The following is a 17,275-nucleotide window of genomic DNA, read 5'->3' as shown; positions in this document are numbered from 1 at the left end:
GTTAAATGTGCTACTAGAAAAGAAAATGTATTAGATAAGTGTTTTGGGAATATTAGTGAAGCCTATAAGGCTTATAAATTACCAGGTATAGGAAATTCTGATCATAATTGTATTAAACTTATTCCGAAACATTATTATTATAGAAAGATTATTGTGGTCTGAGGATAAGGTTAATGAGTTAAAAGGGTGTTGATCTTACCCAAAAAGAAAATTAGAATATTTAATAATAATAAGCCTCCGCTTACAAAAGATGAAAGAAAGAAATATATGGAAAGGGTAAATGTTAGTAAAGCAAAGGGTCCGGAGGTTGTATCAGGGCGTTTGATTAGATCATGTGCCTCTCAGCTTTCACCAATAATAAGCCAGCTTTTCCAGTGTTCACTGAACACGGGGGTGGTACCTGATCTATGGAAGGTCTCTGAGATTATACCTGTTCCGAAAATGTGTAACCCTAAAATCGTTAACGACTTCAGACCAGTGGCATTAACATCTATTCTAATGAAGATCCTTGAGAAAATTGTTAGAAGTCAACTAATGTCTGAATGTAGTGATTTTATGGATAATAACCAATTTGCATATCAATGTAATAGAGGGGTCGATGATGCTATTATAACCTTGTTAGACAACAAATTGTTACAAATCGGCTACAGTATGTTAAAGTTGGTAAATCTATCTCAGAGATTACAAGGATCAACACTGGTGCACCCCAGGGGTGTTGTCTGTCACCAAGTTTATTTACAATATATACTAGTGAATGTCGATCTTCATGTAGCATGTGTCATATAATCAAATACTCAGATGACATGGTACTGATTGGTCTATTGAAAAATGCTGACGATCATGTGTATAAGGCTGAATATGTAAAATTAATGTCATGGTGCAATGACAATTACCTTAAGATTAATTTTAATAAAACTAAAGAAATTATATGGGATTTTAGGAAAAAGAAAAAAGTTATCTGATAGTTAATGATCAGACAATTGAACGTGTTCATGAAACCAAATATTTTTGTACACATATTGATGATCAACTTAGTTTTGAAAAAAATACGGCCGAGATAATTAAGAAAGGTCACCAAAGGTTATATTTCCTAAGAAAGCTAAATAAATTTAATGTTAGCTGTGGTACTTTAAAATTATTCAGTACTAGTATTAGAATATACTAAGATAGCATCAAATATAATTGGTTGTACGGTTAATGATTTAAAATATCTTTATGAAAAACAGGTCCTAAGTAAATTAAGTAAAATTTTAGAAGATAAGAAACATCCATTACATATGAGATTTTTTAAGAACAAGTCAGGCCGGTTACGGGCTCCTAGAGCTGATACGTTTACTGTTGATGGATGTTTTAATTAATGTTTTTAAATTGTAAATTTGTTCTATGTATGATGTAATTATGAATGTTTTACCATATTTTTCTGTCGAGGAAAACAATTTTTCCATGTACAATTTATTTTATATGGAACGAATAAAGATTTGATTTGATTTGATTGATTTGACTAGTATGGCAATGGAATTTCGAAAAGTTTACCGAAACTATCTCAATGGAATTTCGAAAAGTTTACCGGAATGCCAGTTGAAGTTTTCCAGCCGTAAAATGAAGCTTGGTTTATTGTACATCTCTTTTAGTTGTGATCTCCATTTCTTTTTTTCCAGTAGATCGGCAGCAGTAAGATCATCTATAATCACTGTCCATGTGAATGAAATCCCTTTGACATCACCTGGAAATGTGTCCGACACAGCAGCAAATGTCCTAAAAAAAACCAGGGATACATTTCTTGCATCTGAATGCAAGGTTGCTCTTACATAATGTCCCTATGAAATAACATCAGAATCTGTCTGAAGAGACAGGAATCGAATGGGTGGTGGTGTATGTTTCATCCCTCACCACCATCCCAAAAAGCCTGTCCAGGTTCTCGCAATAAACTGAATCCACCGACTGCTGATACAAACCAGACATCTTCTTACCACACGATCAATTCTACTGTTCTATTTGGAAAATCTAGGTATATGCTTGATTATATATGCTTGCATGAGACATTTTCTTTTTCTTTTTTGTAGGCAAATTGGCACTAAATCTAACAAATGTAAATTCACAACCTATATACATTTGTACAACCTGCCATTCGCGGATTTGTAATGGCTATACCACCACGCCATCATTTGAATTTACAGACATTTATGGACCAAATTGCTTGACTTACTTCAACAACAGCAGGAAACCATTAAATGATACATTCACAAGTGAAAGAACAAACTGTGCTTTAAATGAACCGTTCTTTGTTTCAGAAGACCCAAATAAAGTATTTAAATGCAACATTTGTATGCAGCTTCTATCCCTTGACAGCATTCTGCTGACAGAATAGAGTCACTGCATCAAAAGATCGACAAGTTACTCAATGAGTTGTCTCTTCTACTTGTTAAAAATGCTCATGATGCAGATGTAATTGCAGATCTTGGACATAAAATCACCAAGAAAACAAATCAAGGACTTTTTTTTCTTTTCTTCAACAGGTATCTTGACAGTGGGATGTTGCCTGCCGTCAACATGGTACAGATAGTAAAAGACTATGAAGCATCAATTTAATGACATGCATGACGTTGGTACCCGGAACTTCATTCGACAATTGATTACAAGGCAGTTTTCCGGCGACTACAACGGACTGTGATGGTTAAATATATGCGGTCGTACTGGATAGACGACGTATTTAACCCTATTGACTGGGTCGTATTTCGTCAAGAAACACAAACCAACAACAACTTGGAAGGCTATCACAATCGTCTAAACACAAGAACCAAACGATGTAAGATTTAAAAGCTTTTAACTTGTTTAATAAACAAAAGCCAACCTGCGCTTCTATCTTCTTTGCAAGCTACTTTTTGAAGAAGGCCAAACAGTTTCCATCCAGGCTGAACATGTTTTACAATTGCGTCCTGCATCAAAGCAACACGCCCACAAATATACACAATGACGCTTTGGCGTTTCCAACAAATGCATTGTTATGGATTGGCGGCCGCTTTCGCTCGCAGCTGCTTTGGTCATAATTCCTCTAGCCTACTCTACTCCAAGTCGGAAAGTTGCTTTTCTGTGCTTTCTAGCGCCCACTTCATAAATATACATTTTTAAACATAACCAATCAAAACACTTTGAACACGTTTTTTTTTCAGTACAAACATTATACGTCTGTGTAGATTCAACAAAATCGACCTTTACTTTAATTTTGGCCATTCATAGCTAAAATGTATACAAAATCGTAAAATATGCATATTTTGATTTTTATCGATTTCAATATTATCAAAATACTACAATTTAGCGATAACAAACATTTCCTCTTATAATTATTTTTATTTACATAAACTTGCCGTATAATTTGTTTTGTTTTATATTTTGATTTTAGTAACGCTGAGAAATTAATAAACAAAACCTTGTTTTATATAAATGTATACATCGACATTAACTAGTTTAATACAATGTATAATGAAACATAAATATATCAACTTACTTTGCCGATAAACTATAATATTGATTGAATAATTGTTTCTTTTTTCTGTTTTATTAGTTTGGATGATATGTTTTTATTTGTAGTTGAAAAAGGCAATTCTTGTTTGTTTTCATTTATGATAATGAGATAAAAGCTAGCTGAGTGTTAAAAACTATTTTTATAAATGAATGTATTAATCCATGCATTTGTTGGCAGAGCTAGCTGCACTTCGATTATCATACACAAAACACTTTGGTGTAATTACCAGTAGTAGCGGCCCATGTCCACTCAGCTCTAAAGCTTAGTATTATTAGCTCCTAACCACCTTATACTCGGTAATAATATATTAGATTCAACAAAGAAGTTATAAAGTGATGGGCTATATACAGCAGATAACAGCGTGTATTATTCGAGCGACATGGTAGCTGCCTATTGACTATTTTAACATAAGTCATAATATTTATGACATTAATTTAGCAGTCATTAGGTCATAACATTTATGACAATTTAAAACTACATGTTATGTCTCGGAATACGCTGGTTATAGTACATGAGGCTGTGATTTCCGGGCCTCAAGGTATTGACTATTTTCACATAAGTCATAATATTTATGACATGATTGTGAAGCTGCCATGAGGTCATAAAATTTATGACTTCAGAAAAACAAGAATTTCTCTGTAAAAATAATTAGTAGACAAAGTTTTAGTGTGCTATACAAGCTTTTTATTAATAATTCTAAACCGCCCAGTGAAATTTAATTATTTAATTTTAAACGATAAAGATGAGGAAATCAGTGAGAATGCCCAATCCAAGATCCGAACCCGGAACATTCTGCTTGATATGCAGATGACCATTAGACCACTGTCGTAGTACGGCGGAACAGTACTAGTCTCTCAATTGTATATACAGTATATATATAAACATCACAAGGCACAGAATAAATTTAATAAATTAATTTGAAAAGTTATATAAAATGTGACTGCAAGGCATGTGTCCAGTATCATGAATGCTATTTTCACCCCGGAAATGTGTAGTCGTCCTCCTCATTTGCCATCTCCGCATTATCTTCAACCTCCTCATCTGTACTGTCGTCCTCATCTGAAATGATGAATAAACCAACGCCCTATTATTTAATAGACCTCTAAATAGTTGTATCATTTTTTTAGAAGCTCTGTGTAAACAAAATTTTAAAATAGAGCATCTTGTTTTTTTTTTAAATTTGTATTTACTAGATGTTTCAAATTGGGTCAGAAATTGATTATGGGTATTTTGAATATTGATTAAAAATTAAATGCATGGGCTGTGTTTATACAAGTTTACAATACAGATAGCATAGTATGCCGTCCAAGTTATGAGAATACAGCTTAATATGCCGTTTTAAAATTCCTGAACAAAAAGTAGCAGTATATTGCACTACAAACATCAAATTATCAGCATTGTATTGCGACTTGAATGTATACAATATCGCTTGTATATTGTTCTTCGTATTAGCATCCATGACAATAGATAAACAATAAAGTTAGTTTAACTTAAACTTACCATCCGATTGGGCTCCATTTTCAAGCTGAATGCTGTTTTCAATTTCTTCTTTGAAACGAACTAATCTGGATCTTAATTCAGATTCCCCATCATTCTCGAGCAAGGTTATACAATTGCGCCGTTGCAAAATTATTTCCTTGAACACTGTAATTATAATAACAATAAAATAGATTTCAATTGAATATTAAATTATTTTGTTAGTTCATTAATGTCGTTTGTACAAACGACAATAGTAATGACTCAAAGAACAAGAATTTTTTCCATTTGATTGGATTTTAGCGACATGCCCAATTGTCACGCGGTATGTTTTTGGTTAACATCAATGAATGATTATTATGAGTTATGGTATAAATGTATTATTTACCATTCCATCCTAGGCAATTTACAACTAAGTGACCTTCTCTGCTATGCCTTGTCACTAGTTGCTTAATTAGCAGTTCTAGTGACTTACCCTTAATGACGCCACCAATTCCATTCATCATGCGTTCGTGTTGAGGGCTTACTAATAACGTGCGAATGGTGTCTAAATAAAAACAAATAGGAATCATCATTAAACTGTAGGCCTACATACTTACATTAACTTTCCTGTATATTTGAATATAATAATAATAATATCAATGGTACATTTCTTTTTTTTTTTCTTTTATTAGACACAAGAAGAAATAACCCCATTACCCCACCATCCACCTCATACCAAAAAGCAGTTAGTATTGCAAATTGGTGAACATTTTTTAGTAGACTGCCAATCAATGATTGGCCTATATTTATAATTGAATAAAAACGACTGAACTATATTTGTAAATACAATAACAAACTGGGTATACCTTGTTCTTCGCAGTACCAATACTGTACTTGCATGACTCTATCGTTGTCTTTTAAAATAGTCATATTGTATAGCAGGTCCTCGTTATTGCAAACAACTACGATGACATCAGAAATCAGCATTTCTTTTTCACATTTCTAAAAAAAAAAAGCATAGAAAAAATAATATAATAAGAATAACAACAGTAACAAAACCAGTGCAGTCTCAATGTTACTGTGTTATGCAAAATTGCATGTGTCAGGCTTCGGGGGGTCAGTTAGAATGGGTAGAATTTTTGAATATTGTTCGGCTGTATAATCTCTAAAAACAGTTTGAATATTTGTTCTGTTGTTTATATAAATCTATTAAAATCTTTCTTAGTAAAGCCACATTGATAGGCCGTAAAAAAACAATTTAGTTTCAAATTTGAAAACCCCTCACTATAGAATGAATTACAAATATACAAAACAATATAAAATATTTAAAATATATCAAACCTCTGTCAGTACGAGCAGGCCACGATGTAACCCCATATTACTGGAATTGGCAATATCTGTCAATTTTCTGCCAATAAACGGCCCAGACATAACTTGACACTTTGATCTTGTTCCATCTTCTGTTAAAATATCAACTGTTGACGCTTGAGGGTGACTTTGCTTTTGTTCCTCCCAAAACAGAGCATCTTGACAATGCATGAATAAACCTGGTGGAATTTCGCTTTTAGATAACTTCCCTTTCAAAAGAAATGTATTAAAATGTCTTATTATTATTAATTCAATATTTTAATTTCTATAAGGGATAGTAGTTTTGTGCGAATAAAGTACCTTTGCATCGAACTGCATAATATTAAATTGTTTCAATTTTGTACGAATTTTTAAAATCTGACAGAGTGGGACTTGGTTTTAGAAATATAGCACAAATACAGCGACTGAATTCTATTAGTAACATAAGTAACCTTACTTGTTGTTAAAAAAGGCCGAAGAGCAGAATCGGTCGTGTGCTCTGGAAATCTTTCGGTCGCTTCCTTCCATGTCAGTACTTTAATAGTTGTCAAAAATTTTCCTCTGATCACCTTTATCTGCTTAATCGACCGTGCTTTATTTTCAACCTCTTTAATGGACATTGTTCCGTCTGTTACAGATGACAGCAATTCAAACTTGTCTTCTTCCGACAGGCCTTGTAGTGTCATGAAGAACTATAGAATTGTAAAAAAATGTTTAGTCACAATACTGATAACAAATAATAAAGCGTTCCAATAAGGGTTCAAGAGGTTCAGTATAAACATTTCTCTCGTGTGGATAACAATTGAAGAAAACAAAACAATTGTTAATGCAAGTCATATCATTTTTGAATAGGCCATTTTTTAGTTTTAACAAAGTTAATCACACTCCCCCCCCCCCCCCCCTTTAGAAAAAACAGGCCTATTTTAAAATGTTTTTTTTTATAATAAATTAGGCCTAATTTGAATACATTTTTATAGTTTGTTATGTTTAGATTTAACCTGTTAGTGGCGGTTTCATCGCTGTTGGTTGACAACTGTATAAAATAAATAAATTAATAAATAATAGATTGTTTTTTACAAAGTTATTAACCCTTTGAATTAAGACGCGTTGTTTCTACCGCAAGTGACTGAGACTAATAATTAACTGATTGTGTTTCTTGCTTGTTTGTTTTTGCCAAAAAAAAAGCATACACCAGTAATCTATTGAGACAATAAATGTGACAGAAAATAAAGGTAAGAAACCTACCGACTGCTTCAATTGCTTTCCGGGTTTGGAATCCTTTACCGTTCCTGCATTATACTGGGCAAACAGCTTGGTAACCTTTGTGTAGCATCGGTCCGTATACAATGATACTTGGAACATCGGTTCCATGGACGATATTATCTGCAATACAAAGTTATTATTTATTATTACTATCCTTATTTATTATTATCGTTATTATCCTTTTATTATTGTTAATATCCTTATTTACTATATATTATTATTAATTACAACATTATTATTAATTATATCACCATTACATTATTAATTATTAGAGTCCTAAATAACTTGTTTAAATAATATTAATAATACCTTTTTTTCGAACGATTGTTTGCCAATTGCCTCTGCACACTTCCTCCTCCATGTCGAAGTTGTTTTTGCATCTTTGTCATTGTAATCTTGCAAAATGTTGCGGCATACTGCAACGTTGTCTTCAAAAGTTGCTTGGTGAGTATTACCTGTGACGAAATTATGTCGAGATGCCACACGTAGTGATTCAGTTTTTGTTACATCAAAATAGACTGCCACTTCTAATTGTTTAAATATATTCTCACTCATTGTTGATAGTGCTGTTCTTAAATGATTTCCGCCAAGTGAATAAAAATCAAAAGAAACGTCGAAGATGTGGAAACTAGCCACACATGTAACTGGTGTTCTGGTACATGGGCGACATGGGCACTGCTTCATTGACCTAAAGCAGTTTCCACATGACTCAAACCTAACCTGCAACATTATACTGACGGTGCTGTCAGAGATACAACCTCTACCACCAGTCTTATATCTGCAGTTGGACAATAGCGGAAAGGATAATAAAAACAGATTTGTTTTTGCCCTATGTGCTCTTCTTGTAGAGTTAAAGATTTTTCGAAAGGTAAATGACTATACATTTATAAATGATATATAAATAATAAAACAGTATACACAGTGCACTTTAAAGAACCCAGTTCATCATTCATTTACCCTGTTCTCGTTCACCACAAAATATCCCCTGTGTTGGGTGATTTCCACCAGCCTAATAGGACAGTAATTAATTTACTATTGGTAATTATCTATTAAGACATAAAATATTCAATAACATTCTAGTCTAACTAGATGAGGAAAAAATGGAAATATACTAAAAATGTGTTTTTTTTATTTTGCTTTGAAAAGTTTTAATTTTAAATCATTACTTCTTTTACTCTTTCAGATAAAGATTGGGTTTTTAATGGTGGGTCACACTCACGAGGATATTGACCAATTATTTTCATGTGTGGCCAAATACCTGAACAAATATAGAGCATCTACACTTGATCATCTTCGAAGTGCTGTTGAAAACTCGTACAAAAAGTTGCCGATTACATCAAGTATCATTTCCTATCTGCATGACATTAAGAACTGGTTAGTACCATACATGCAAGACATACGTTACCACAGCAAACCACACCAGTTTAAGTTTGTTTTGGCTCAAACCGGAAAATGCATCATGTCCTATAAGAACTGGTCAACGGATTGTACTTGGTGTGAATGTGCAAGAGAAATGGACACACTTCCATATTTGCTCAAGGAAAGCCCTGCTGATATACCAGTGTTGTGTACTCCTGATTTTAGTAATGCAGATATACCAAAGTTTTAAAAAAAGTCTGGCGTCTGTTGCAAATTTTTTGCGAATAGAAGAACGTGACTGGTGGGAGGAATTTTTAAATAATATAGAAGAGATCACAGAAGGTATGTACTGTACTACATTGCATGTGTGATGTTTCACCATTTTACACATATATTTTTTGGTTAACAAGAGAATTTTGATTTTAGTATAGATTCAGCAGCTATAACAAAATTCAACTATTTACTCCACACAACTATGTTGGGTCACATTCACCAATGCATGCTTCCACTGATCATTTTATGTGAGAACCTAAAATTATCAAATAACATGAACGATATCTAGTGAAGTACACTGGAGAAACATGCCTCCTGATTAATTCATAAGATAAAATCAATCAATCAGCATCTGATTAGCATGGTGCGCAATGTATTGGCCCAGCTTTTATGCAACAAACACCTCAGCATAAATATATCTAATATTTTGTATGAATGTATATTATTTACTTTTTAAAACTAATACGTACTCTTTTTTTTTTAGGAAATGAACAGAGATTTTTGCTCCATGACATCATTTTTAATGACAACAATGCAAGCCCTATGAGGGAGGAATCTGATGGAAACGAGACAGACATTAGTGACTCGGATAATGAAAATGAAATAAGACCGGTATGATAAAGATATTATAGATTTTCTAAATTACATCTTTGAAACATGTAATGCAACATAGTTTAAAGCAGTGCTTATATTTGGGATATGATCTCATAATCGCATCAAGCAAATGCATCAACGAAAATTCTATATTTTTAGGGTTGTAAGAAAAATGATTATGACTTTTCTATGCTTTCTCCCACACTACTAGGTACACATTGGTAAATTTTCGAAGCGTAAGCCACCACAGCAACTCGATGTTGGTGCTATGGTAGCAACAGCTTTAAGGAGATATCCCACAGAATGGCCTCAGATAGGCAAAATATTCAGCATAAATAACAATGAGGTAGAAGTAGTGTGGTACACTGGAACGTATACTTCCCGGTTTGTTCTGTGTGAAAAAGATGGACAAGAATGGCAAGAAATAATATCGAAGGAGGAGGTGATAAGTATATTTAATTTAACACCAACTAGTAGATTGCCTACCAATGTTATTGTTAAATTAAAAGAATTAAGAGATGACTTTTTAAATGAAAGTTAATGCAGGGAGTTTTACAACTCACTGGTTGTCACAATAGGGTGCACATTAATGGAATTTTACATGTATAATGAATCTAAAAAAATTATTTAATTTTCAACCAATTTCATAATTGTATATAACAGTAGCTCAACCATATACTGTAGTCAAGTTTATGACCATGTAGTTTATATAACAATAGCTCAACCATATACTGTAGTCATAAAGTTTATGACCATCTAGTTTGTATAACAGTAGCTCAACAATATACTGTAGTCATAAAGTTTATGACCATGTAGTTTATATAACAATAGCTCAACCATATACTGTAGTCATAAAGTTTATGACCATGTAGTTTATATAACAATAGCTCAACCATATACTGTAGTCATAATGTTTATGACCATGTAGTTTGTATAACAATAGCTCAACCATATACTGTAGTCATAAAGTTTATGACCATGTAGTTTATAAAACAATAGCTCAACCATATACTGTAGTCATAAAGTTTATGACCATGTAGTTTATATAACAATAGCTCAACCATATACTGTAGTCATAATGTTTATGACCATGTAGTTTATATAACAATAGCTCAACCATATACTGTAGTCATAAAGTTTATGACCGTGTAGTTTTTATAACAGTAGCTCAACCAAATACTGTAGTCAAGTTTATGACCATGTAGTTTTTATAACAATAGCTCAACCATATACTGTAGTCATAATGTTTATGACCATGTAGATGAACTTTATAGTAAAGTTGTATTAAAACAATGAATGATTAAAATTAAAAATATTCTGCAGTTATTAAAATTTGTTTTCTTTGCTTTGTGTGTACTTCGCGAAAAAAATGGACATTATAAAGATTTTTTTGGCCCATACCATTTATTTTTTTATTAAATAAAGCAGTTTCTGCACATTAAACCTAGTTTAAATAAGAAGCTCATAATCCGAACAAAACTTTTTTTCTATAATTATAAAAATGATAGCAAATTATAAATTTATAGAATAAACAAGGATTTGCATATTGTCGATCTATTTTATTGATCTTTTTCTATCTCTAAAATATTTACCATAATGTACATTATGGCTGACATTATCAAACTGTATGCTTTCTCAATAATTAAACAAATCTTACAACCACATCTGTTTTTTCAAATAATATTTTTAATTCTAATGATAGCTTTTTTTTAGGAAAATTCTATAAATAATGCGGATTGTAGAAATCCGTTATGGCACAAAATCGTGTTTTTGCTCACTGAACTGTAAAATTACTTCGCTGCTTCGATCGTAACGTAGGTCCGAGCAGTTTACCGTGAAACTTTAAATTAAAAAAACGATATTTTGCAAGTCAAGATAGGTACAAAATTTGATTTTTCTTAATATACATTATTGTAATAAACATTATTCAAATAATCATTAAATGCAAAGTTTATCCACAGTCCATCCATCTTAAGTAATTTCAACAGTATTTATATTTGAAATATTGACCTATAACAGTACGTGTACCGTTTATTTTATACAGATATAACATTACGAAGAAAACATTGTTTAGTGGGATTGGCAATAGGGATGGCGAAGATTGGCTATGGAAGGACAATAACGGAAATAAAGAGAGTAGCCAAGAAGTTTCTGGATGCTGATGGCAGACCAAACCCTCTCGTTGATAATTTGCCTGGTCGTCAATGGACGCGTAATTTTTTATGTCGTCATCCAGAACTATCGATGCGCCTACCTGAGGCACTAGGAACGGAACGTGGTGATGTGACGGTCAATAAAATCAAGAGGTGGTTTAGGGAGTGTTCCGACTACATGGTTGAGGAGGTCTTCACTGACCCTCGTCGTCTGTTGTCGCGAGTACACCATCCTGGTCAAGTATCACCAAGCAAGCCTTCTCTGCGGTGTTTGCGGAGGCATGGAAAGAGGGCGCAAAATCGAAAAATGCAATTTCGGAAATGTGGTCTATTTCCATTCAATCCTTCCGCCGTTGACACCGACAAGCCACTGCCCTCCACCGTTTATCACGACCACACGTCCTGGAACGATATTTCGAGAAATGCTCAGAGAGAAAGAAGAAAAGAACAGGGAAGAAGAAGAAGCAAAAGAAGAAAGAGAGTCAGAGAAGAAAAACGAATAGAAAAGAAAAAAAAAATTAAAAACCAAACAAAGAACACCCAGACGTAGCAGCTGCAGTGTACAGAACTCAATCGAGAAGAATAAGTCGGCCACCAGTAAGGTATTCACCATAAATAGTAAACTTTTTTTTTCCTTTATTTTATTATTATTCATTTTTTCATTTTTTTTATGATGCACACCCCAACTTTTATTAAGTCCTTGTCTACATGCAAGAAGGTAGATAATTAAAGAAAAAAACATTACTGAAATACAGTAATAACAGTCCCCACAGATGTTATCGGGCCATTTAGGCAATGTAAACACAGATGTATTTTATAATTTTTCTTATCATGAATAAATGGAATTAAAACCTTGTGTTTTCGATTATTTTTCAACAAAATTGGGTTATTAGGATAATAAGGTGATTTGGAATTTGAAACTTTAAGTACATTTATTATTTCTGATTTGTATAAAAGTGCCAAATATATTCAATATTTAAGAAAATGTGTTTTTGAAAAATTTACAGAGACTGTTTCTCCCACTTTGAATTTGATAGGATATTGATATGTGACACACATTAATAGAATCTGGACCAATTTCATATAAAAACGGACCATATTGATTAAAGTTTAATTTGTTTCACTCATTTATTATTATATTTTGTTTCTATTTTTATCAGATTGCTAAACGAGGCGTTTACCTTCATCAGGGGCGGTATTTACCGTCCCTACGGTAGAGTTTTCCGGATAGATGAGGAGGTAGTATTTCGACAACGGGAATGTCGCCGGTTTCATCCTTATGGCCGAACTGCAAGAGGTTGTCATCGCTCCCCGCTACGTGTGTCAATACCACCACGACATCATTCACCACCCAGACCACAAAACGATCAGACAGAATACAGTTAAGACGCACGAGATAACAATGACAACGTGAACGCTTCATTAGATTACGCAGACTACAACAATCCCCACCAAGACAACAGCATTCACCGCCACAACATCATACACCGCCTCAGCGAAGATGTCCACGACAATGCACCACTCCACCATTTTCACCTTCTTGTTCATCGTCTGAATGTGTGTTTCTCCCACCTCCTAATTGTCCACCTTACAATGCAGAGACAGAAACATGGAGGGCAGCAGAGAATTGGCATCAGATGTGCATGGCAGGTGGGCATTTTGATATGCTGAGCATTCAAAGTCCAAATCCGATGATGGTGGGCTTGCAGCTGTGGCAGCGGCCATGCCTGTTGCTCCAGCAGTGCCGGTAATGGTGCTCGACGTGGCGGTGCCGGATGTGGCGGCCATGCCTGCTGTAGCAGCTGCAGTGTACAGAACTCAATCGAGAAGAATAAGTCGGCCACCAGTAAGGTATTCACCATATTAGTAAACTTTTTTTTCTTTTATTTTATTATTATTCATTTTTTTTATGATGCACACCCCAACTTTTATTAAGTCCTTGTCTACATGCAAGAAGGTAGAGAATTAAAGAAAAAAACATTACTGAAATACAGTAATAACAGTCCCCACAGATGTTATCGGGCCATTTAGGCAATGTAAACACAGATGTATTTTATAATTTTTCTTATGAATAAATGGAATTAAAACCTTGTGTTTTCGATTATTTTTCAACAAAATTGGGTTGAAACTTTAAGTACATTTATTATTTCTGATTTGTATAAAAGTGCCAAATATATTCAATATTTAAGAAAATGTGTTTTTGAAAAATTTACAGAGACTGTTTCTCCCACTTTGAATTTGGTAGGATATTGATTTGTGACACACATTAATAGAATCTGGACCAATTTCATATAAAAACGGACCATATTGATTAAAGTTTAATTTGTTTCACTCATTTATTATTATATTTTGTTTCTATTTTTAACAGATTGCTAAACGAGGCGTTTACCTTCATCAGGGGCGGTATTTACCGTCCCTACGGTAGAGTTTTCCGGATAGATGAGGAGGTAGTATTTCGACAACGGGAATGTCACCGGTTTCATCCTTATGGCCGAACTGCAAGAGGTTGTCATCGCTCCCCGCTACGTGTGTCAATACCACCAAGACATCATTCACCACCCAGACCACAAAACGATCAGACAGAATACAGTTAAGACGCATGAGATAACAATGACAACGTGAACGCTTCATTAGATTACGCAGACTACAACAATCCCTACCAAGACAACAGCATTCACCGCCACAACATCATACACCGCCTCAGCGAAGATGTCCACGACAATGCACCACTCCACCATTTTCACCTTCTTGTTCATCGTCTGAATGTGTGTTTCTCCCACCTCCTAATTGTCCACCTTACAATGCAGAGACAGAAACATGGAGGGCAGCAGAGAATTGGCATCAGATGTGCATGGCAGGTGGGCATTTTGATATGCTGAGCATTCAAAGTCCAAATCCGATGATGGTGGGCTTGCAGCTGTGGGAGCGGCCGTGCCTGTTGCTTCAGCAGTGCCGGTAATGGTGCCGGATGTGGCGGCCGTGCCTGCTGTAGCAGCTGCAGTGTACAGAACTCAATCGAGAAGAATAAGTCAGCCACCAGTAAGGTATTCACCATATTAGTAAACTTTTTTTTTCTTTTATTTTATTATTATTCATTTTTTTTATGATGCACACCCCAACTTTTATTAAGTCCTTGTCTACATGCAAGAAGGTAGATAATTAAAGAAAAAAACATTACTGAAATACAGTAATAACAGTCCCCACAGATGTTATCGGGCCATTTAGGCAATGTAAACACAGATGTATTTTATAATTTTTCTTACCATGAATAAATGGAATTAAAACCTTGTGTTTTCGATTATTTTTCAACAAAATTGGGTTATTAGGATAATAAGGTGATTTGGAATTTGAAACTTTAAGTACATTTATTATTTCTGATTTGTATAAAAGTGCCAAATATATTCAATATTTAAGAAAATGTGTTTTTGAAAAATTTACAGAGACTGTTTCTCCCACTTTGAATTTGATAGGATATTGATATGTGACACACATTAATAGAATCTGGACCAATTTCATATAAAAACGGACCATATTGATTAAAGTTTAATTTGTTTCACTCATTTATTATTATATTTTGTTTCTATTTTTAACAGATTGCTAAACGAGGCGTTTACCTTCATATGGGGCGGTATTTACCGTCCCTACGGTAGAGTTTTCCGGATAGATGAGGAGGTAGTATTTCGACAACGGGAATGTCGCCGGTTTCATCCTTATGGCCGAACTGCAAGAGGTTGTCATCGCTCCCCGCTACGTGTGTCAATACCACCAAGACATCATTCACCACCCAGACCACAAAACGATCAGACAGAATACAGTTAAGACGCACGAGATAACAATGACAACGTGAACGCTTCATTAGATTACGCAGACTACAACAATCCCCACAAAGACAACAGCATTCACCGCCACAACATCATACACCGCCTCAGCGAAGATGTCCACGACAATGCACCACTCCACCATTTTCACCTTCTTGTTCATCGTCTGAATGTGTGTTTCTCCCACCTCCTAATTGTCCACCTTACAATGCAGAGACAGAAACATGGAGGGCAGCAGAGAATTGGCATCAGATGTGCATGGCAGGTGGGCATTTTGATATGCTGAGCATTCAAAGTCCAAATCCGATGATGGTGGGCTTGCAGCTGTGGCAGCGGCCGTGCCTGTTGCTCCAGCAGTGCCGGTAATGGTGCCTGACGTGGCGGTGCCGGATGTGGCGGCCGTGCCTGCTGTAGCAGCTGCAGTGTACAGAACTCAATCGAGAAGAATAAGTCGGCCACCAGTAAGGTATTCACCATATTAGTAAACTTTTTTTTTCTTTTATTTTATTATTATTCATTTTTTTTATGATGCACACCCCAACTTTTATTAAGTCCTTGTCTACATGCAAGAAGGTAGATAATTAAAGAAAAAAACATTACTGAAATACAGTAATAACAGTCCCCACAGATGTTATCGGGCCATTTAGGCAATGTAAACACAGATGTATTTTATAATTTTTCTTACCATGAATAAATGGAATTAAAACCTTGTGTTTTCGATTATTTTTCAACAAAATTGGGTTATTAGGATAATAAGGTGATTTGGAATTTGAAACTTTAAGTACATTTATTATTTCTGATTTGTATAAAAGTGCCAAATATATTCAATATTTAAGAAAATGTGTTTTTGAAAAATTTACAGAGACTGTTTCTCCTACTTTGAATTTGATAGGATATTGATATGTGACACACATTAATAGAATCTGGACCAATTTTATATAAAAACGGACCATATTGATTAAAGTTTAATTTGTTTCACTCATTTATTATTATATTTTGTTTCTATTTTTAACAGATTGCTAAACGAGGCGTTTACCTTCATCAGGGGCGGTATTTAGCGTCCCTACGGTAGAGTTGTCCGGATAGATGAGGAGGTAGTATTTCGACAACGGGAATGTCGCCGGCTTCATCCTTATGGCCGAACTGCAAGAGGTTGTCATCGCTCCCCGCTACGTGTGTCAATACCACCACGACATCATTCACCACCCAGACCACAAAACGATCAGACAGAATACAGTTAAGACGCACGAGATAACAATGACAACGTGAACGCTTCATTAGATTACGCAGACTACAACAATCCCCACCAAGACAACAGCATTCACCGCCACAACATCATACACCGCCTCAGCGAAGATGTCCACGACAATGCACCACTCCACCATTTTCACCTTCTTGTTCATCGTCTGAATGTGTGTTTCTCCCACCTCCTAATTGTCCACCTTACAATGCAGAGACAGAAACATGGAGGGCAGCAGAGAATTGGC

At 34.6% G+C, this 17,275-nt stretch overlaps 1 protein-coding gene across 2 annotated transcripts; it reads right to left on the bottom strand.

Moving 5' to 3' along the window:
- Positions 1-4,231: 4,231 nt before the first annotated feature.
- Positions 4,232-8,378, bottom strand: LOC140046718 (uncharacterized). Of its 2 annotated transcripts, none has more exons than XM_072091419.1 (8): positions 7,901-8,378; positions 7,574-7,711; positions 6,786-7,020; positions 6,323-6,558; positions 5,848-5,983; positions 5,388-5,546; positions 5,024-5,167; positions 4,232-4,582 (listed from the first exon to the last, which is right to left on the bottom strand). In XM_072091419.1, exons 1-8 carry the CDS (start codon positions 8,318-8,320, stop codon positions 4,500-4,502), a joined length of 1,551 nt encoding a protein of 516 aa, XP_071947520.1. In that variant the 5' UTR covers positions 8,321-8,378; the 3' UTR covers positions 4,232-4,499. The 2 variants fall into 2 exon arrangements, with proteins under 2 accessions (XP_071947520.1, XP_071947521.1); XM_072091420.1 differs by having other exon boundaries at positions 5,475-5,546.
- Between the last annotated feature and the right edge of the window lie 8,897 nt (positions 8,379-17,275).

The sequence above is a fragment of the Antedon mediterranea genome, chromosome 4 (assembly GCF_964355755.1).
Source record: "Antedon mediterranea chromosome 4, ecAntMedi1.1, whole genome shotgun sequence".
In the NCBI taxonomy this organism is placed as follows: Eukaryota; Metazoa; Echinodermata; class Crinoidea; order Comatulida; family Antedonidae; genus Antedon; species Antedon mediterranea.
The sequence above is the reverse complement of the archived record's forward strand: the minus strand, read 5'-3'. Positions and strand labels throughout refer to the sequence as shown.